This window comes from Periplaneta americana, chromosome 17 (assembly GCF_040183065.1).
Source record: "Periplaneta americana isolate PAMFEO1 chromosome 17, P.americana_PAMFEO1_priV1, whole genome shotgun sequence".
Taxonomy (NCBI): Eukaryota; Metazoa; Arthropoda; class Insecta; order Blattodea; family Blattidae; genus Periplaneta; species Periplaneta americana.
This window is the reverse complement of record NC_091133.1, coordinates 8,497,847-8,521,246: the sequence shown is the minus strand read 5'-3', so window position 1 is coordinate 8,521,246 and position 23,400 is coordinate 8,497,847. Positions and strand designations below refer to the sequence as shown.

The 23,400-nt window shown below is 35.1% G+C and overlaps 1 protein-coding gene across 1 annotated transcript in view; it reads left to right on the top strand.

Annotated features, from left to right (window-relative positions):
• The first annotated feature begins 4,546 nt into the window (after positions 1-4,546).
• LOC138692639 (zinc finger protein 83-like) overlaps positions 4,547-23,400 on the top strand; it is a 28,521-nt gene continuing 9,667 nt past the window's right edge. Inside the window, exons 1-3 of the mRNA XM_069815710.1 lie at positions 4,547-4,744; positions 11,379-11,516; positions 18,373-18,455. Coding sequence (XP_069671811.1) covers positions 4,631-4,744; positions 11,379-11,516; positions 18,373-18,455 — 335 coding nt within the window. The 5' untranslated portion in view covers positions 4,547-4,630. The remainder of the gene's footprint in view (positions 4,745-11,378; positions 11,517-18,372; positions 18,456-23,400) is intronic.

Genomic DNA, 23,400 nt, shown 5'->3' with positions numbered 1-23,400 from the left:
GTAACAGTGCTAACAGAATCTTTTTATATGAAGTTTACCTTCCTGATGATATCATATGTAATGTAAACTCTAATTATTTTATTTAATCTCGTCTTGAAGTTTACACATTATACCAGGATCACTTTTCTTTTTTCTGCATTATTGTGCAGTGTTACTCATATATCTCCAAGTGGCGGCCTGAACACCTGCAGACTTATAACACATGAGTGCAGGTTGTTACAAAAGAAACATTACAGTGCTTCCATTCCTTAAAGGTGGTATAGCAATTCGTATACATTCAGAAATTTAAAATAAATGTTATAGTCCAGACACATGATCTGAAGATATTACCTAATTCAACATTTTGAGCATAGAAATTTAACCATTAACAAAAGAAAAAAAGCTCAGTTTAATTCAATATTTTCTAAAGCTAATAGAAAAGAACAAAGAGTTGAGGCAAGTTTGGGGGAGCAGTGCTCCCCCCATGTCCCCCATAACTCCGCTTATGAGCTTAATTCAAATTACAAGCATATTTTCGTCAAACTATGCAACACTTTACAATTCATATCAAGTAGATTAATTCAATTCATAATCATAAACAATTTATCAGTAGAGCTATACAGACTACTATTCAATTTACAGCATATAAAATACATCAATTCAGTTATACAGGCTACTATTCAATTTACAGCTAACACAATTTATCAGTTAAGCTATACAGACTACCACTATTCAATTTAAAGCATATACTGTACAATTCATCACCCAAACTGTACAAACATATACAGGGACATCATTTTATTTTTACTAACATTTTTAATATTAACCGGAAACACCGCTTGCTCCCCCCTCCAAGACTGGAGTTCGATGATACTGGCGTAAAACACAAATCACTCTACTAGGTATAGGAAGGAAGAAAAGTAGTTCATCCATTTACGTAAACTAGGAAATATCGCGATTTTGAGTTTGATAATTTTCATTAGGTTTTTCTTTAATCAAAGTACAGTACTGTATTAAGAATAAGTGTTTTTACTCACGAAGTGAGTTATCCATGCGAACGTATTCATTATGCAGTGTATATTATACTGTCTACAGCACATTAGCGTACAATATAGAGAAAGAAGTTAAATTGAAAAATAATCATAATATGAATATTTAAACACAATTTTGAAAATGGTGGCCGTTCATTTCGATACAGGCTTCAGTTCTTTTGTGCATATTGTCGCACTATAGACTATTGCATCTAATTCCAATTGCCAGTTTCGTCCTTCGTACTAGTAACTCATGTTGAAATAATTCTGTATCTACTCTACGTACTGTAAATTCAATCTTCACTTCTGCCCGACCCGAAAATATAAAATTACTCAGACATGCTATCTACTGTCCGTCAAAGTGGTTATGCCGCAGGATTTTAGAAAGGGAGGAAATCTCGTGACAGTTAATTACTTAACGAGGCCCTTTTATTTAAGTTAAATTAAACAGCTGTATAATATTACGTAAACTTCCAATTCCTAAGAGAAATTAATGTTTTCAGAAAGAGCTAAGACAGCCCAGCTATTACAGAGGGGCGAGCAGAAGCAGGTGGGGGAAATCGGGATGCGACGTAGGCAAACGGACAGTACCTGTGCGAAAATATGATTCAATATTGAAAGCTCTTTCGTCACTGGAAAACGCGAACATATTTCTGGAACGTACTATACTCAGTAACTCAGTACTGCTTACTATCTGCGGTCTTGGTTCTGTGTGGAGTTGGAACTTCCTTAGTAGAAGGGGTGGGAGTGAAGTACATTCAAAAACTCAGGTACCGTAAAGTGGGGTGACTTTGAACAGTAATTTAGCGCCCTTCTAAATTAAATGCTGTACCCTATTTCGAAAAAACTAAACTAATTTATTGACAACTTAAACAGTTTTTTCGCAATTGGGTACAGAATTTAATTTAGAAAGGAGCTAAATTACTGTTCAAAGTCACCTCAGCGTTCAAAGTCACCCCACTTTACGGTACAATAAAAATTGAAGTAAAATAAAATGATGTCCCTGTACAATACGGTACATAGTAAAAAGATTAATTCAGTTTACAAGCATATTTTTATTAAGCTGTAGAAAATTGTAAAATTCATATGAAGTAGATTAATTCAAATTTATAAACATAAACAATTCATCAGTTGCGCCATACAGACTACTAATCAATTTACAGCATATACAATTCATAAGTTGAGTAATACAGACTACTATTCAAATTACAGCATATACAAATTCATCTCTTAAGCTAAAAAAATATATATATAAATTGATATTAGAGGAGAAAAATTCGCTCTGGTGCCTGGGATATATACCAAGCGCTCTAACCATTGAGCTATGGCGAAATTCAATCCACAGCACCAGATTGAATTCCTGGAGTGAATATTTCTCGTCTAATATATTGTTATCATAACAGATAAATTCTGTAGGACCAAAAATTAATCTTTACGTAGAATCTTCGAGCTACAGTACATATTACTGTGGAATCCCAGCCACCGAGTCACTCAATCGAGTGCGCTCCTTGTATAATGGCAGTTGACTTAATATAAATGTCAACATAGATCTCGAACTTGGAGTCAGACCACAAAGGGAAAAACACTCGAGGAGAGGGATTCGATTCGGTTGTTGTGGATTGTAGCTCAACAGTTAGAGCGCTTGTTACGTAGAACCAAGAACCCGGGTTCGATCCCCGGTGCCGGAGCAAATTTTTCTCCTCTAATATCAATTCTTACCATAACAGATAAATTCTGTAGAAAAAAATCTTTACATAGAAAAATATACATAGCAAACAGATTAAGTCAATATACAAACATATTTAGATGAACTGTACAAAATTGTACATTTCATATGAAGTAGAATAATTGAATTTATAAGCATAAACAATTCATCAGTTGTATAGAAGTTATGAGTACCGGTATGTAGAAATTTGGTTAATTCTTTTCTAAACTTTTTCTCATGATCCTTTAAAGATTTAAGATAATTAGGCAGTACATTGAAGACTGTAATATATGAATAATGAACTCCTTTTTCATAACAGCTTAGACTAACAGATGGTAGATGAAGATCTGATTTACGTCTTGTATTAAAATGATGAATGTCTTTATTAGTAGGCCTACCTACTAAATGTATCTTACTTTTTAATATAGTACATCATTAGGGAAAGAATGTATTCACAAGGTAAGGTCAACATTTCTAAATTTTGGAAGATATTTTTACATGATGTCCTTTTATGCACACCAGCCATTATTCGTATAGCTTTCTTTTGTAAAACAAAAAACGTGTCTAGCTTCAGATCAGTTACCGTACCCCAGAATATTATTCTATATTTCATTACAGAGTGAAAGTATTCAAAGTAAGACATTCTATGTAGACCTATGTTTATATCACTAAGAGCAGATAAGGTTCTTAATGCATGACATGCAGAGCCAAATTTAGAAGTAATACATTCTGAGTGTGTTCTCCAGTTCAAGTGATTATCCAATTCTAAACCAAGAAACTTTGTGCTTATAGATTCTTTGAGATGAGTTCCATTTAATCGAATACTATAGGAAGCCTGAGCACTGTTGTATGTACCGGTACTAAATTTGACTGTACGGTTTTACCAACATTAAGTGCTAGTTTATTTGTATGCATTAGATTAAGCACTGTATTAGAACTGTTTATAAAATTATCGTATTCTTTGCTTGAAATAATCACACTTGTATCATCTGAAAATAAAATTGCATGGGATACATTTTTTATGGTCAAGGCTAAGTAAATCATTAATATAAATTAGAAACAACAATGGACCTAAAATTGATTGCTGGGGAACTCCATGTTTAATATTTCTAAATTCTGAATAAATAACTTTATGATTATTTGGTATATTTATTTCTACTTTATGTTTCCTATTTGATAAGTAAGATGTAAACTAACCAACATCTCATCTTTAATACCATAAAACTTTTTTTTTTTACTAATATTTTGTGGTTTATACAATCAAATGCTTTAGCCAAGTCGCAATAAATTCCACCGATAGGCTATGTCATGTCGACTTTAAAGAATTTAGTAGGCTACTTCAACCACCAACCTAAAATCAGCATTCTCTGTCGATTTTGTTTTCTAAATCCAAATTGTTCTAAAACTGATACATCGTTGGACTCCAGACAATGATATAAACTATTATGCATAACGTGGTTAGTTGAGGTGATATCTCAGTGACATGAGGTCGATGTATGTGAGAAGGTTAGTGGGTTAGTTGAGGTGATATCTCAGAGTTTTATTTACTCGTCGTGTTGGTTTACATCGGCCATGTTGTGACGACAGTGTTCATTTGTCAAACTTCACGAAAATTAAGCGATATCCTATAATAAAAGAATCCCAATGTTTTGATAATGTCATATCCAGGCCTTATACTCTGATTTCTGACAATTTATTATTATTATTATTATTATTATTATTATTATTATTATTATTATTGTTGTTGTTGTTGTTGTTGTTGTTTATCTCGATTGACAGAATGATCACGGCCATCTGGAAGAAACTTCGTTAATGATTCAGACAGCCCTGATCTGATCATGTAACATAATGATGGAGGTAATGCATGAAATAATTTAACGACTGTCAGTGTTGTCATACATAAGTCTACGCAACGATGTCTTATTACTCCGAAGAATATGTGGATCAGGAATATGCTCTCACATCTGAGATCAAATTTGAAGAAGTTCCCGTGCCAGTTTCGTCCGCTGTATTGAAACGTGAACCTGAGGTGAGTGGAGCACAAGGAATACACTGCTTGTATCTTAACGGACACTACCTCTTTACAACTGTGCTTGTAGTGCCTTTCACTCTTTGATAGAGATAGGAAAGATGGGACAGATGCATTATAGGACCCATCCTAAATATAAAAATATGCAAAGCCGCAAAGAAAAGAAGAAGGTCAACGGAAGTAGTGTTTCGATCAATGAAATTGTCGATATAAATCATTCTAGGTGAATGTAGAGTATCCAACGCCCACTGAACGAATATTTCACTTTTATAACTGCCAATGTTGCGCATTAATCGTATATGCAAGGTAGGCTATAACAAAAACCTAAACTAACCAAACCTAACCTGTCAAAGAAGCAACAAGTTATACTAAATATGTGTAAAATTGGCCTATGTCTTTATAGTGGGCGGGACATAAGTAACGTTGACACCATAATTAAATATAAAAAAGAAGTGGATCAAATACTGCCTGTTGGCGTTCCAATGTGAGTTGTATAGGCATTCCATGTGAGTTTCGTATGTAATGATATACCCAGATATTTTATAGCTTCTTGACTAGATAGTCATGTAACTTTTTATTTAGAAGAACCAAAGGTGATGGATTATGAATAGGCCTTAAAGAGAAATTTTAGCTTCTGTCTTGGTAATGTTGAGTAGTAATCGCCAGTCAGAGAACCAGTTAGGCAGCTTATGTAAGGATGTCTGAAGAGTACTTAGGTTTCAATGAGAGTAAAAGAGAACTATATAATCAGCATACATAGCTATGTGTGACGGTCATAAATATGGAATACCATATGTGAAGACATTGAAGAGAAGTGGCGACAGTATAGATCCTTGTGGTACTTCAGCTAATATTGGATGAAGCGTTGATTTAATGCCATCTGTACATAGTGAGAATTGACGCTCAGATAAAAAAACTTTTCACGATGCGTGTGAGATAGTCAGGAAAACCAATTCTATATAATTTCAGCATTAAACCATCATGCCAAACAGTATCAAATGCTTGGGCAATATCCAGAAACACAGTGGCAGTATACTGTCTTTTCTCAAAGCATTTTATAATGTATTCATTAACTCTTTGCAATTGATATATTGTAGAATGTTTCGACCGAAAGCCAAACTGAAAATCCGGTATAGGCCCTAATCTTGTTTTGGAACGTAAATTTGCATATGCGATGATGAATAACTTTCTCAAACAAATTCGATAGCATAGGTAGTAAGCTAATGGGTCGATAACTAGGTGGTAAATGCTTAGGTTTGTTCGGCTTATGAAAAACAAAGATTTCAGCAAGCTTCCATGTTCTAGGAAAATACCCAATTAAAAGTGCAGCATTGAAAATCATGGTCAAATGTACAAGAGCTTTGTTGGTAAGCTTCTTTAATACAATGTTAGGTATAACATCATGACCTGGAGATTTGTTACTTTGAAGCCTTTGAATGAAGTGAGACAGTTCTTGTGGAGTAGCATAGAAATTCTCTCTGACACATTCCGTTTACTATGAGTAATATCTTCTGTAAGTTCTTTTCCAAATTTAGAGGTGGTCTGTTCATTTTTACTCTCATTTGAGTTGAACACATGTTGATAATGAGATGCAAGCAAATTACATTTCGATTCTGTGTCAGTGGCTATTTGAGAGTCTACACGAAGTTTCGAGATGGTTGTTGACTCGCGCAGAATGCGCTTTCTAGCGTGCCAAAGACTTTATCTGCTTTGGATAGGGATGATAAGTAAGACTGGTACGACTAGACGATGTTGTTTAATATTTATTTTTACTAGTTGTATGAGATAATTCAGAATAAATATGGGAAATGCCTGTTATTATTCGGTTGAGAAGCTTTTATCATCCAGTCTGCTGTCAAAAAATCTGAAAGTTAGAATTTATAAAACAATTATATTACCGGTTGTTCTTTATGGTTGTGTGAAACTTGGACTCTCACTTTGAGAGAGGAACATAGGTTAAAGGTGTTTGAGAATGAGGTACTTAGGAAAATATTTGGGGCTAAAAGATTTGAAGTTACAGGAGAATGGAGAAAGTTACACAACACAGAACTGCACGCATTGTATTCTTCACCTGACATAATTAGGAACTTGAAATCCAGACGTTTGAGATGGGCAGGGCATGTAGCACGTATGGGCGAATCCAGAAATGCATATAGAGTGTTAGTTGGGAGACCGGAGGGAAAAAGACCTTTAGGGAGGCCGAGACGTAGATGGGATGATAATATTAAAATGGATTTAAGGGAGGTGGGATATGATGATAGAGACTGGATTGATCTTGCTCAGGATAGGGACCTATGGCGAGCTTATGTGGGAGCAGCAAATAATTCAGCTTCTTCCGCTGCCATGGTTGCCTCTCTCGTTGCCATTTTCTACGAATACGATGTTTTTCCTTAATTAATTGGAGTATGGAAGATGGTAAGTAGTAGCGAGTTGATAGGCGCTTGGAGCACACTTTAGAATATTTTATACGTGAACATATTATGGCCATAAAATGTTGAGCATCATTGTCAATATATTTTGCAGTTAGTGGATGATATTTTGCGACTAACGTTGAGTTTAGAGTCAATTGAAATTTATCTCGGTCAACAAAACCATTAAAACAAAATGATTCAGGCAATAAGGAATGCAAAACTGAGGTTTTTCCATGAACTTATAACACCGGTCTCAAATTCAGCCGACCTGTGGAGAGACTTACGTACAATAGGCTACAGAATTGCATAAAATCAAAGGTCACTCCACAAGCATTATCCTCTTATTTACTACGTTCCAAATTTTATTAATATTGGCATATAATTTTTGGACCTTCTACTGTGAACCATGAATTCTGCTAATGCAGCTCGCTTTACAGGCTCTGCAAGGTGAGGACTATGTATTTTGGCTGATAAAACTTCATAATTGCTACAGGTGTGAACTTGTGTTCGCCCAAATCTTAGTTTGATATTTTCTTTTAAATATTTTAAGTAAAATTTATACTTCACATTTAAAACAGAATTCTGTTTTATGAACATTTGGTGCATGGTTTTTACATGTAGTCTACCATTTAATTATTGTAACTCTTGCGGAATAATGTGTGGTTTTCTTAGGGAAGGAGGTAATATGATCCTGATCTTTTGATAAATCTCTCATAGGATAACATTAGCTTCCCTCTGAGATAAGGACTTTCCCCCTTGACTAGCAACAAACACAACCTACAAGCCCAGTTCTCTGTTATACCATGAAGACTAATAAATACTCTTTTATAGATTTTTTTTTTCTACAATTAAGAAATAGTTATAGTAGAATCCTCCTTTCGCTGTCATCTGCTTTTGACTTCTTGAACTTCAATCAGTCCTTGGAAGTAGATGTCTTGTTCGTCTTTATCCTTGAACTTATTTAGGTGTGCAATAATGGATATCTGTTTCTCATCATGCACCAGAGGAAAGCAGTTTTTGTTCTTAAATCTGAAACAATAAAATTACAGCTATACTAATGCTGATTAAACGAGACAAAAGTTAACTTATGTAATATTCTTTATAAAAATTCACTAACCTGTAGTCATCTCCTGTTTTCCGAGAAGGACATCTTTCTCCTCTCCAGTTCATATATTCCACTCTTTTCACTTTAGAATCACGAATAATGTTTCTTCTATATTGATCAGCATTTTTAATATTCTATTCTTTCCTTTAAGGGCAGTCACTGAACTCGAAGAATCGTATTCTGACATCTTTCCACAACAAAATCTTACCTTTAAATGCGACAAAAATCAGTATTAAATATGAAATAAAAGGAAACAGGAAACACTATTAATTCCTGCCACTGATCATTTTGAATAAATACTACAGATTTAATGTCGTGCAAAAAGGTACGAGTCAAAGACTCATGAACTTTCTGAAAGAAGTGGAAATTTCAAGCTTCGATGACAGCACACCTTCATGGTTGGGCTAGCCCTGTATCGCAATGTTCAATGTAAAACTCATTTTCGTAAAAAAGTTGACTCATGGCATGTTTGCAATGATCGATTCAATTGTACTGAGTTTTTTTCTTATGCCAGTCTCTATCATTAGCTCTCTCTGGCTTACTTGAAGTTTTGTGATATTTCAGTTGCTTGAATAAGCGGTCCCTTCTTCTTGTTTAGGCCTGGAATGAAAATTAATAGTGTTTAATAAGAAGCTCGAGAAATTCTGGACATACAAATTAAATTCACTATCAATTGAGAATTTGTTTCCCCATTCTGAAACTTCGTTGTTCAAATGATTTTAGGGGATTATCTACCATGTTATTATTCTCGAGGATTGATGACGTATTCTGATATGTTGAGTACTGTCTCTATCGTTATTGAAATACAGTTAATTACTTCTACATAATATATCCTTCCCTGCTGTCTTAATCGGTGTATATCACAGTGTGAAAGACTGATAATGTTGATACCCGTTTCTTTTTTAAAAAATCCAGCACAATGGGGACATTTCCCCTACCTTTTGTCCACCACAATTTGATTTATCAACTACTGAAGTGGATTGATTCAGCAACATTCTAATGAGGAAGGGAAGATAATAAATAAGTTAACCTCGGAGACAGCATCAATTAGCAATAGCACATAGCATGCATCAGCTTAGTTACAAAGATAAATTGTGTACAAGTTAGTTTTAATGTACAAAAATGTAAACTTTATGCAAAACCTCAAATATTAAATATTCCGGCGTCGAAATGAACGTGAAAATAAAAAACAAGTCGTAAAATAATGTTTCACCAGGTATCGGGTGATTCAGTAAGAGTGCAAGAATTAAACACGAAATAGGGGATGCTCTTACGGACATTTTGAGATAATACGTAACTTGAGGTCCGTAAACCCAGATTAAGAAGATCAAGTCAGTTTCGCTGTAAATATCTGGGTCAGCATTATACCTACAAGACCATCTTATTGGGCTATAACTCCTACTTGCCCGTCTGAATTGCCATATGTACTCATTTATTTCTAGTTTGTGCAAAGAATTTTTCCTTAGTTGTAAGATATACCCTTTGCTGCTAAAGATGTTTGGCAGTGCCTCTCGTTTTGCAGCAGTGCAATGGAAGTAAAGCAAGGAGTGGTGGTTTTGGCTTCTCCACAGCTTCACTTGGTACAGAAAAACTATGTAAACATCCAGTACAGTCAAAGAAAAAATATGTGCTGTCAACAGAACAATCCAGAAGCTTATAATTTTTCTTACAAAACTATGCAAATTTTTGGGGTTAATGCAATGCAAACTGGAAGATATGCTACAATATGAGCATGATAATATATTATATCTTGCTTAAAAAAGTTCCTTGTGCAGACCCTTGTATTTCCCTATTTTGACTATGCTGACATTTTACTGACTGACCTTTCCAGCGACAACAAAACGAAACTTCAACATGCTCATAATTTGTGTGTACGTTTTGTAAGCAATGTTCGTAAATATGATCACATTACCCCATCCCTGGAAGCAATAGGTTGGCTTAAACTAGATAAGAAAAAATTTACATTCACTTCTCCTTCTCTTCGAAATCTTGAACTCTTCTATTCCTTCGTACCTGTCGTCTCGCTTCACTTACCTTTCTTCCCACCACAGTCTGAACACACGCTCTCGCCATGAAACAATACTGACAATACCATCCCATCGCACCTCCTCATACTCATCCTCTTTCACAATAGCCCTGCCAAGACTCTGGAATTCGTTACCTGCTAGCATCAGGGACTGTCGAAATAAAATTCAATTCAAACACAAACTTACTAGGCACTTGGTCAGTAATTGAGACTCGTTCAGACATGATTTCTTGTAAATAGTTCTTTTAATCTATCAGAAAATATTTCAATATCCGGTAATTTCATCACTATAGAATTTTGTTATTGTAGGTTTAATTTGTAATTCAGTAAATACAAAAATATTCTTAGTTCTTAACTTCTACGATAAAATGTCTAGCTTTCATTAATCAGGTATTCTTATTGTACTTTAATTTTTATTGTAATTGTAATTGTAAATTTAATATTAATTGTAATTTTATTGTTCATGTTATAGTTGTAATCCCTGGTAGAGGGGCAGAGAAGGCCTGATGACCTTATCTCTTACTTACTTACAAATGGCTTTTAAGGAACCCGAAGGTTCATTGCCGCCCTCACATAAGCCCGCCATCAGTCCCTATCCTGTGCAAGATTAATCCAGTCTCTATCATCATATCCCACCTCCCTCAAATCCATATTAATATTATCCTCCCATCTACGTCTCGGCCTCCCTAAAGGTCTTTTTCCCTCCGGTCTCCCAACTAACACTCTATATGCATTTCTGGATTCGCCCATACGTGCTACATGCCCTGCCCATGACCTTTTCTCTACCAGGTTAAATAAATAAATACTAAAATACTACTAAATATATGCAGGAATGGACGAAATATACAAAATTACGGACGATTAGCTTTTCGTATTCATCATCACAGACGTTCATAACATGTCCAAAAATGTTTTTGCATGAAAAATTTGCATTTGTGGGCCTATATGAATCCTAGTTCTGATCATCATAATGTTGCGGACTGTAGTCAAGCTGTGGCATGCGGACACATGAAGAGCAGCTTGTAACGTTAGAAGTTGTCTTCTAACACCCTGTAATAAATTGGTGATTTAACATATCTCTTTTTACTGCAGGAACGGAATCTTTTGGATCAGCATGTGACTGGTATAAAGACGGAACATGTGGACCAGAGCCCAGATCTCACATCTGAAGTAAAATTAGAGGTTGATTCCATGTCAATTTCGTTCGCTGTGGTGAAACATGAACCTGAGGTGAGTGGAGCACAAGGAATTCACTGTGTGTTCTTCTTCCAGTGTTTATCTTTTATTTTGATTGTAATGGACACTACCTCTTTAGAAGTATAATGACTGTTGTCTCGTTTTATGTTTTAAATTTGAAAACGAAACTGCTCATTACACTTGCTCCTAATTGTTACTACACATCCGCACTATGAATATGATAATAGCCTATTTCGTACTTAAGGACACGACTTCTTTTTCTTTCTCTATGTCTTTGTCTAAAATTCTCAACGCTTTTACAGTTTCCAAATAATTGATTTTGTTTTAGATGTAGTTACAGTCATTATCAGCTCTCTTCAGGGCAGTTCTATTTGTCATAGAATCAGCTTTGAACTATCTTCAAATAAGCAATTTCTGACAGTTTTAAGAATGTAAAAAGGGAAGGAATATATCATGCACACTGTGTTGTAGGTCTGCAGTTACCTCTGTGCATGAAGGAAACATGACATTTAGAATTGCAAGACAGTGTACCACAAATAAATAAATAATTAGGCCTATAATGTCACGGAATCGTCTTTGGGTCAACCATACTATGATGGCATGTTGTAACCATACCATATCTCTGTGTTTACAAAGCAGAAGAAGAAAACTTTTTTATTCACAAGGAACTATATAAAGCAAGGAATACAGTGCATCCCTTTAACTTCGAGTATACAGGAGTTCTGTAAGAACATCTATAATCTTTTCGCTATAAGAAAAATCCTAATGTAAACAATGGCACGTGACTGAAGTGAGGCTTCATTGGCCACTGTTTGGCGCCATAGATTCTCAGTATGTGTTCCCGCCTATTGTTGTACATTCTGTTTCATTTCCCGTTACTCGTCAAGTAGGCCTAACCTCACTACTATGCAGTCATTTGTTTAGGAAACATTTACTTTATAATTACTACAATTAAATTATTTTTAAGTCTTATGTCTTCATAATGGACAGTTGAGGATACAGAAGCCATACTTCAATACTAGCTTACGTGAACAACTACAAGCTCAAGTGACGCCAGCTTGTTACAAGAACAGACTACCTCGCTATTACTGTTGATATTCATCCGCGTTCATAGTACATAATAAAATATAAAAATAGCTTTTCTTTTACATAGCGTTTTACACATGAGTGAAGTTAAATGTTTCATCGTATTTAACAACTAGAATTCAATTTTTTATTTTCAAATAATATAAGATTGTGGTTCCAAAATATGAACTATATTTTCCTGCGTCATGTGAGTGTTTCGACTGGGAGCCAATCACGGGTATGACAGCAACGTGCTTATGTTTACATTAGGATTTTTCTTACAGTGAATACAGTATAGAATTATGTTACGTCATGGAATCTGTGCCTTGAATCAGAATTTGTTCCAATATCTCTAATGTACAATACAGGTACATACAAAACAACTGTCCACACCTGTAGAGTAATGGTCAGCGCGGTTTGCCTCGAAGTCAGGTGGCCCGGGTTCGAATCCCGGTCGGGGCAAGTTACCTGGTTGAGGTTTTTCCGGGGTTTTCCTTCAACCCAATACGAGCAAATGCTGGGTAACTTTCGGTGCTGGACTCCGGACTCATTTCACCGGCATTATCACCTTCATCTCATTCAGACGCTAAATAACCAGAGATGTTCATACAGCGTCGTAAAATAACCCAATAAATTAAAAAAAAAAAAACAACTACCACTTCTGAAATGAAACATGATGTCAAATCAAATAATGAATGATACACATATCATCACCTGATTTACATAATGTTATTTATCTACTATAGAACTGGTGAGTACATAACGAACACGTTCTCTGGTCACTAGCATCTCTGGCTGCACAGAAGAAAGGTGATGTCATCTGTATCAACACAACAACATTGTTTTGGACCCCGGGATACATGAACTTTGCCATTGTTATCACTGCGACCCAGATTCAGTACTTCATATTCTTTTTCTGATGTAGTCATTATTTGTCAAACGTAGGACTTTCTTATCCTCCTACCAGGATATGCAGCGAGGACAAAGCTTCCTATCCTCGCTTTAGAGGTTCTATGTTGGAGTCCTATAGATGTCAGGTCACGAACGTCACTTTCATGTCTCCAATATTCAAAAGTGTTTTATATATATATATTATTGTATCATGATATGAACTTTTTCTCTTGATGAATGTGTACTTTTTGGATGTAGGAAGTTGACTGTCCACCACATCAAAACACAACATTTGAAGAGTTCGCGGGAAAAACGATGAATGCCACAGTTTTGTTAAGGTTGATGTCATTATCTAATTCAATGGATCACTACAAAATTTAATGTTGTTCTTATGAAAAATGGTAAAAAGGAGAATTATCACCACGAATGCAGTAATCCTTTCCTTTATTTCCTAGAAACAGCACTACATCTTGCAGTTATAGACTCAATTAGATCATTATCTAATCCTTAATAGAAATGTGACATTCATCGTTTTTCCCGCGAACTTTTCATTTCTCTTCCTTACCATGATGGCTGCCTAGTTTTTTTGCATTGCTCCCACTTTCTATGGAGCTCTGTCTCAGGGAACGTACTCCGAATGCAGTCATTGATTACACACAATTAGATCAAAGAAAGCTCTTAGTTGGCACTGTTGTGTTAGGTTCACCATATTTTGAAATGGCAGGCAAAAGTTGTCTGATATTTTAATCGTAATTGCATGTACAGAATGTGTGTGGTAGATTCCCAAGCTACCCAACACATAATGGAAGTAGGGTGCAGGGATGAGAAAAGATATGGATATTTTTTCTTAAAATAATAGTATTCTGCTTTTAATGTCATACGATAAATCGCTTCTAATGCATTTCCTTTTCTCCACTGCCATTACGTACTATCACACAGTCTTTGCATCCTGGAAACATCCAAGAAATGTCATGATGCATATAAAAGACCTTCAGTAAATTATTTGTGCCAGCATTCCTATCATTAGCGATGTTTGAAGTATGTGGGACATTGGAAATTGCAAACTGAGACATTGGATGACGTTTCTTGCCTTTCTTGTGCTTGCTGGCAGCCTGCACTACACACGTTTTACTGTTATCCAAAGGCTCTGCTTACTTTTGTAAGTTGACAGACTGCTGTGAATGAACGGAGTTTCCGGAAGAGTTCTTGTTGATGCTTATGATTCAGATTGGAAATTTTCTTTTCCAGATACCTTGCCTGTGCTTCTCTGTGAGATGCCTTCAGACGTTTTATTTCCCTGGACTTCACGCTCGTTTTCGTCTCTGCTTTACTCTTTCTGTTCTCCCTATCAGCATCATGGAAACCGGAAGCATATTTTTTTTCCTCCAAAGCCGTGTTCTTTCTGCCCCACTTAAGGGCATAGTTACTGTTTTTAATACACCTTTAAAATATTTGAAATGAATATGGTTATCATGTTTATGCAGAAGTTCATCCTGGCAATGCCTATAATTCCTGTCTACCTCTTCATTTTTAAATGATTCCGTGATGTCACTAGAGCAGTATGAATAATTGGAAGTTCTTCCTGCTAATCTGTAGCTATGTTTATCATGCAAACTTAGCTTTGCATTCACATTATTACTGCTCTGCACATAGAAACGGCTCCACTGTTATTACTTTTGCATAATTTTGTCACGGAATTAGTGTGCAGGTTCTAAACTACTTTGTAGTCATATCTAAATTTCTACAGCTGATGCTCTACTGTGATTTACCTATAAATTTCTTCTTTGATATATGCTCTTTCAAAATATATCCGTTTAAGATAATAGACATATGTGTACACTAAGAATTGGTTGTGTAGAGTCATAAGATCTTGGACGCCATTCTAAATTGCGCTGTTTCCAAGCGGAAAAAATTACTAAGAAAAATATTGCTAAAATAATTAAATACTGTACATGTATAGGGGCACCGATATATGCGACCATTTTAAATGTCAACAGGGTTTTATATTTTGGGTGTAAGGTTGACTTTTTCAAGGAATTGTCCTTCATTCATTTTTTACCCATAGTTTTTAGTATCTGCGTAGAACATTATCTTTCCAGTAGAGAAAAGATATTTTGTAACTTTACGCTAAATTATGAGGCTGATTTTGAGTGAATTCCAGAATAGGTTCTAAATTTTGCAAAATGTTCTGATTCATACGGACAGGTATAGCATACATGAAATTATTGTTTATTATATTATTGCTCTTACTCTGTCAGTGAAGTGGATTTCATTTTAATATAGATAGAAGAATGTAAAATTAAAAAGTTTAATTTGCCAGTCTTCAAATTATTGGAAATAGATATAAAGTGTTCGAACTTTCTTGAAGTTATTGAGTGTAGGCTCCAACTAACTAAGTTAAAATTCTCCGGTACTTTTCAAGTTGACGAAATGGTTAAACGAATTTTGTAACCAATATTTATCTCTAGAGTGTAATCATCATTATGTTCATTGCAAAGGAATCCATATGTACTGAGGCTTTGGTATAATAGTATAGATCATAACTTTATCTGGCAGAAATTATGGAGCTAAACTTGAATAAATTAGTCTGTATTAACATTGTTATCCGCATATGCGCGAATTGAATTATGAATGAAATATATTTGTTAGCTGCAGAGATTATGAGCGCAGAAATACTACCAAAACCCGACTAAATCAGACTAATATGTACCCGGTAATGTCGAAATGTATGGCCGTGAAACGAGCTGGCCTGGGTTCAAATTCTGGTTAGGACAAGTTACCTGGTTGAGGTTTTTTCTTGGGTTTCCCTCAACCCATTAAGAGCAAATTCTGGATAACTTTCGCACTGGACTCTGGATTCATTTCGCCGGTATTATTATCTTCATCTCATTCAGACGCTAGATAACCATAACAATTGATAAAGCTTCGTAAAATAACCAATAAAAACAAACTTGCGGCACTGATCACTGGACTGATTTTGTTAACATTATCATCTTCATTTCACTCATATGCCATATAACTATTGCAGTTGATAAAGCAATGTAAAATAATTGTTTTAACAATATCCCCCAAATTCGTGACTAGAAATTTAATTAATCGTTCACAGATAATTCATGCTACAGTAGATACGGTAGTTAAGTTGTAGTTATTCTATAAGGAAAGCAAGTACTGTACTCAAGGAAAAATCTGCCCCAAAAATTTGTCTCTCGTTAGGTAAATTTCTACTAGGACCCAATACGATTTCAATGCAGTTCTGTGTGCACTTTTGTTAGTGGATCATTCCATTGTTAGGGTGTGACAGATATTTAGTTATATTGACTAAAAGACTTAAGATTATGTCAATTTATTGTCATGTAGGCAGTTGAAAAAGCTATGATATATACCTATAGTTACTGGTACCTAGTTGTTGACCCATAATTACGAAATCCATTTCTTTTGTGTAAGAAAAGAAATGGAAAGTTAAAGCAAAATTTTCCATTTGCATTGCACATTCATGTTGTTTATACAGCAACTTTGCTATTTGGTAAATTTGGAAAGAGTAGGATTTTTTTTTCTGTATCTATAAGATTTTTCGAACAAGATTGCCTTTTTAAACTTTGTTTTGGGTTTGACCAAGGATATACAGAATGTTCATAACATGTTACGAGTGTGACGTTACCAATGTGACAAAATAGTTAAAATATGAAATTTTAATTATTGTAGTATTATTATTTTCGCCAAACATCTTAAAATGCAACTAATGAAAGATGTAAAACTAAACAAATGCTATCACAAAGTTATACTGTTTTATTGTGATAATTAATCATTTTCAAACCAAAGAAACTGTCCACGCTTATTTACAGTGTAACTCTTGGATTTTTCACTTCTTTTAACTATGTGAGAAGCTTTCTCCATAGGTACATCAGCGAATAGGGATTATAAAGAATGGACACTGAGCGAATTTTCCTGTGTTTTGTTTCTCTGTGCGCCAGCATATAGTTCCACTTTCAAGCGCTAGAGGTTAGTGTAATCGAGCATATGCTAAGATAGTAATTGAGAATAGAGTTGAGACACAGGATCCAAACATCGCCTACCTTATTGCATAATCCAGTAATGCTTTGCTTCAAATAAATTCAAGTTAACAGCTTTTCCTTATTTCTCAGTGACAAACTAGTTGTAATAATAATATTTTATATTTCAGATATCATAAATTATATTATAAAATAATATAATACATTATAATATTAAGTATCGAATTCGTTTAATATTTGTATATAATATAATATAGGTATATGGTTTTACTTCTCGTAAGAGTTTTGTTTTTCCATTTTCAGCGCTATCAAATCATTACATATTTTAATTGTTGTTGGGGTCAACGTCTCAACTCTCATTATAAAGGAACTGTAGAGTCTAGACATTACAGTTAATGGCGGATTTATTATTTTATGGATCCAATTTATTTTATTTGAGTACATAATGTACCTAGATGTGTTAACTTTATGTGTTATATTTCCACTGTGTCGACTGCTAGCTGGTGTGATGTCAGCGCAAACTCTAGGGAGAAAGCAGAATCTCACGCTTTAGCTGGCTTGAAGGTCATTGAAATCAGTTCGGCTACATCAAAGGTACCGACGCGAAGTGTCCATTTTTTATAATCCCTATTCGCTGGGTACATCTTCCTTATTTGGCCAAAGCCATGAATTCCCACTATAGCCAACATAAGAAACAGAACCACGATTGAAATTATCGATCAATGAACAAAGTTTAACTGTACTGTTTGTGATAACATGTAGATTTGTATTTTAAAATGCTATGTATCCATGTCCCCTGGGCTTATGTTGAGTACTTCAACTTACATAAATATATTTTTATGGAAAATAATTTTTTTAGAGACAAGGCAAATTGACATAGAATGACTCTGAAGTAAATCGTGTTATTTGCTCTGTATTATTAGGAATATCAGAGTGACTTGGACGCAGTGACTGGGGAGCCAAAGCTGGAAGTAACAATAGAGGACAACGAAGTTTTCGCCGAAAGGTAAGTGTGATGTGCGAGTCTTCACGCAGAAAGTTCGTAGTGTTTGAAATTTTCGTTTTCTTGACTGTCTAGAAGCACCTTCGGTAGGAGACTTTGTCTCAATCATCCGATCCGGAGTTGCGCTCGGGCACGAGTTCGATTCCCGCTTGTGTTGATTACGTGATTGGTTCTTTTCCGAGGATTTCCCCAACTGTAAAGCGAATTTCAAGTAATCTATGGCGAATCCTAGCCCTCATCTCGCGCCAAATACCATCTCAATATCACCAAGTAAGAAATCGATCCGTCATCTAACTGTGAGAAAGACAATGGACTCTTTCCGTGATAGACTGAGACATTGTTTGGTTATGAATGAACATCTTTTGAATATCTTTGTTAATGTTTGATGAATGAACATCTTTTGAATAACTTTGTTAATGTTTGGTTAGTCATACTGATAGTGTTTTGTTTACCTTTACTTGCTTTTACATATTTATCTCAAGTTGGAAGTCCACTAGACAAGTTTAATAAGTAGTTAAAAGTCATGAAACGTGTGAATGGGTAAAATTTCTACACAACCATAGCTAAAATTTAGTGGAGTTTTGGAATATTTAAATTTTAATACAGGATCATATAAAAAAATAAAGTTTTCTGTCATACCTTCTATGCCTGAAGAACTAACGTTTTTCGAACACTAGTGTCTTTATGAATTGTTTATCTTCAACAGCTTTTGGTAAAGCAGTTTTTTTTTTTCAAATTAAAATTTAATTAGTTGTTAGCAACATTTTGTACTTTTTGTCCACCTTCTATAACCAAAGAATAAGGGATAGGAATATCTCGCTTCTTCAGGAAGTGAAATAAATATTACTTTTGTATATAAAAGCGTCTCACCTATTAATAGACTAGAGATGTTGGAGAGTAATATTTTTATAAGACAGACGTAACGAAGTTATTAACAAATTCCATTTCATATTTAAAATAAGTGAATTAGATCTAAAATAAACAATAATTTTATGCTATTACGGGATGGGTTCCTATCACCATGGCATGTCAGGTTGCGGATAAAGGAGATGGCCTCCAGATATGGAGGGTAGCTGCGAATATATTGAATAATAGTACTCTCGGACAATCGATGAGGGTTGGTCCTCCAGCTTGGGAGTTGGGCGAAGGGCTAACAATTCATCACCGTAAAAAAAAGATCACAGCAAAGGAATAAAGTTATGAGATTTGGTATTTGGAATGTTACAAGTCAGTATAGAACACGAGGGGTAATATTAGTAGCAAAAAAACTAGCTAGATATAGAATATACTTTGTGGGAGTACAGGAGGTTAGGTTAGATGGGATTGGCATACCACAAACAGAATATTAATTGCAATATGGGGAAGGAAAGAATAATCACCAAATTATGAACAGGATTCTTTATTCATAAAAGAATAAAATCAACAGTAAGAAAGGTCGAATTTATCAGTTATAGGTTATCGTATTTAGTACTTGAGGGTAGATGGTGCGATATCGTCGTTATAAATGCTCACACCCCTACAGAAGAGAAAGACAACCATATAAAGCAGGCCTACACAAGGCTTGCGCTTTCCAAGCCAGCTCACAGCTTGTGAGCGGAATGCAGATATTGGCTGTGCTCTGTATAAGGGTGGACTGAAAGAAGGCGTGATCTCGTACAAAATGTACACAAAAGGAAGTACTAGTACAAGTGTTCATGAAATGAATTCTTGTTCATTGTTTACAAAACTATCTTGGACTATTATTAATTAGTAAAGAAATATTTTATTTTACAGAAATAATACAAATTTTGTATCTACTTAAATATACAATATCATTTTGTTATATTTTTATTTATCGGTACATGAAAACGGGGTTTTATGCTGTTGGCAGCTGAAAGGAACAGTAGTCTACTGATTGCAATGAAACATCAGTTACAAATGTTCAATGCCTGCCTTTATTAAAGTTGATTATAGAAAACAATTGCTCACAAATATAAATCTTGAGCCAAACATAGCAATCATTTTCACAGCCAGCCAGTCTGTGTAGGCATGGATATTATTGTTTTAAGGTTTAGTTTTGAAAAATTCAACCAGGCTCGTAGTATTATTCAAATGGTCTTTAGCCCTTAGTTCACATTGAAGATCAATAAGTTCGAGCTGTAAATCGATAAATGTTAAATGTTATGTTTAATTTAACGACGCTCGCAACTGCCAAGGTTATATCAGGGTCACTGGTGTGCCGGAATTTTGTCCCGCAGGAGTTCTTTTACATGTCAGTGAATATACTGACATGAGCCTGTCGCATTTAAGCACACTTAAATGCCATCGACCTGGTCCGGAATCGAACCCGCAATCTCGGGCATAGAAAGCCAGCGCTATACCAACTGCGCCAACCAGGCCGACCTGTAAATCGTATGACGCTGTTTCAACTGATGTTGAAAAATGTATTATGATAACTTTAAACTTCTTTCCAATTAAGACAAGATGTTTAACATGGCTTCATCACGAGCAGTTTCTATCATTCGAAAGTGAGCCATATTACCTTCACGAAACTGACTTACGAAAAGTATAAGTTTACGACTGAAATTCCGTAATTTATTCAACATATAAACAATGACCCGGCCTTTTCCCTGAAGGGAGATATTTAAATTATTGAAGATTAATAAATTCTAATTTACCCTACCTCATGTAATAATGCAACTTTCAACTCCTGAACATTTTTACTGCGATCTTCATCAACAAAACCATCGTATCTGTATGTGTGGACTAGTAATGACGCATTATATTATGTTTTCTTCTTTCTTTCAAACTTTTGTGGGAGATAAGGCACTGAGTAATGATGCCACCTGCTGTAAAAAATAAGCATTCTCCCATGCAATATTGAAAGAATTTGCCAGATGATCACTTTTCCGTCTTTTAGATTCCTCCATTATGTAACCGTAGATAGGCAAAGTGAAATAGCTACTGATAATACACACTATACCAGAGAGCTGCGTGGACTATCCTCTACCTATAGCAGACCTCCGTCATTCCGACGTACCTTTCCGGCGAGCTATTAGACAACTCTCCCTCTCCGAATGAGCGGCCGTGCTCAATGAGCGCCGTTTGTTCAGGCCTGATATAAAGGATAGCTTCTATGAGAAATTGGAACATACTTTTGATCAGTTATCTAGATATCACATGAAAATTTTATTGGTTGATTTCAATGCTAAAGGAGGATATTTTTAAACCGACTATTGGAAAAGAGAGCCTACACGTAACTAGTAATGATAATGGAGTTAAGTTAGTCAACTTTGCTTTATAAAAGAATTAAATTCTGAAGAGCACAACATTCCCCCATCAGTGTATACATAAGTATACTTGGACTTCTCCAGATGGATTCACACAATCAGGTCACATCTTGATAGATAAACGAAGACATACTAGTATAGTAGACTTTCGAACCTTCAGGGTGGCAGACTGTATTTCTGACCATTATTGGTAATTGGAGATATTAAAATAAAGATTATCAGTAGCCAAGCGAGTAGAACAACAAGTTAATATTAGAAGACTCAATATTCCGAAATTAAAGGATGAGGAAACTAAAGAACATTAACAGGTCGAAATTTTAAATAGCTTTGCCACTTCAGCAAATCCCGACGAACTTGAGCAAGAGTTAGATGTTTATAGCATGTGGGAAAATATTCGAGATAATATCAAAATTAGTCATACCTGTGAAGTAACGGTTAGCGCATCTGGCCGCGAAACCAAGTGGCCCTGGTTCGATTCCCGGTTGGGGCAAGTTACCTGGTTGAGATTTTCTCTGAGGTTTCACTCAATGCTATATGAACAAACGCTGGATAACTATCGGTGCTGGACCCCGGATCCATTTAACAGGCATTATCACCTTCGTCTCATTCAGACACTAAATAACCTTAGATGTTGATAAAGCGTCATAAAGTGGCCTACTAAAAATAAACAAAATTGCAGCTGAGCAGAGCATAGATTATTATGAAACTAAGAAAAAGAAACCGTGGTTCGATGAAGATTGTTCCATTGTAGTAGGAAGAAGGAAACAGGCAAAATTGAAATTCTTAGAGGAGCCAGTTGATGTGAATAGAGATAATCATTTCAATGAAAGACGGGAAGCAAGTCGTACACTTAGGAATAAATAGAGAGATTACTTGAAGGAAAAACTGAATGAGGGAGAAACAGATAATACGAATAAAAACAATACAGATTATGTAAGGGTATAAAAGAATTTAAGAACGGATATCAGGCAAGGGTAAACACGATCAAGGTTGAAAATGGTGACTTGGTTTCAGACTCTCATTCAGTCCTGAACAGATGGAAAAATTACTTTGGGCATCTACTAAATTTACATGGGCCAAATATAAATGATCGGGACGAAATTGCAATACACAGTGCTGAGCCATTTATATCCAAACCTACGCTTTCCGAAGTCGGAATTGGAATAGAAAATCTGAAAAATATAAAATCTCAATGTATCGATAAAATTCCAGCAGAATTAATACAAGAGGGTGGAAGCGAAATTGATAAGTTTGCACTTGCTATTTGGGAAAAGGAAATTGTACCAGAAACAATGGAAGAAGTCCATAATTGTACCCATTTTTAAGGAGGGGGAATAGTCTAACTGTAGTAACTTTCGAGGAATATTACTTTTGTTAATGTACAAAATTTTGTCCAATATTCTTTTGAGAAGATTAATTCCATTTGTAGATGAAATTATTGGGGCTCATCAGTGTGGTTTTAGACGTAATAGATCAACTATTAATCAGACTTTTTTTTTTCGACAGATATTGGAGAAAAAAATGAGATATAAGGGTACAGTACAACAGTTATTCATAGATTTCAAAAAGGCATATGACTCAGTTAAGAGAGAAATTTTGTATAGTATTTCCAAGAAACTGGTTCGATTAATTAAAATGTATCTCAGTGAAACGTACAACAGAGTCTGTATAGGTCTGTT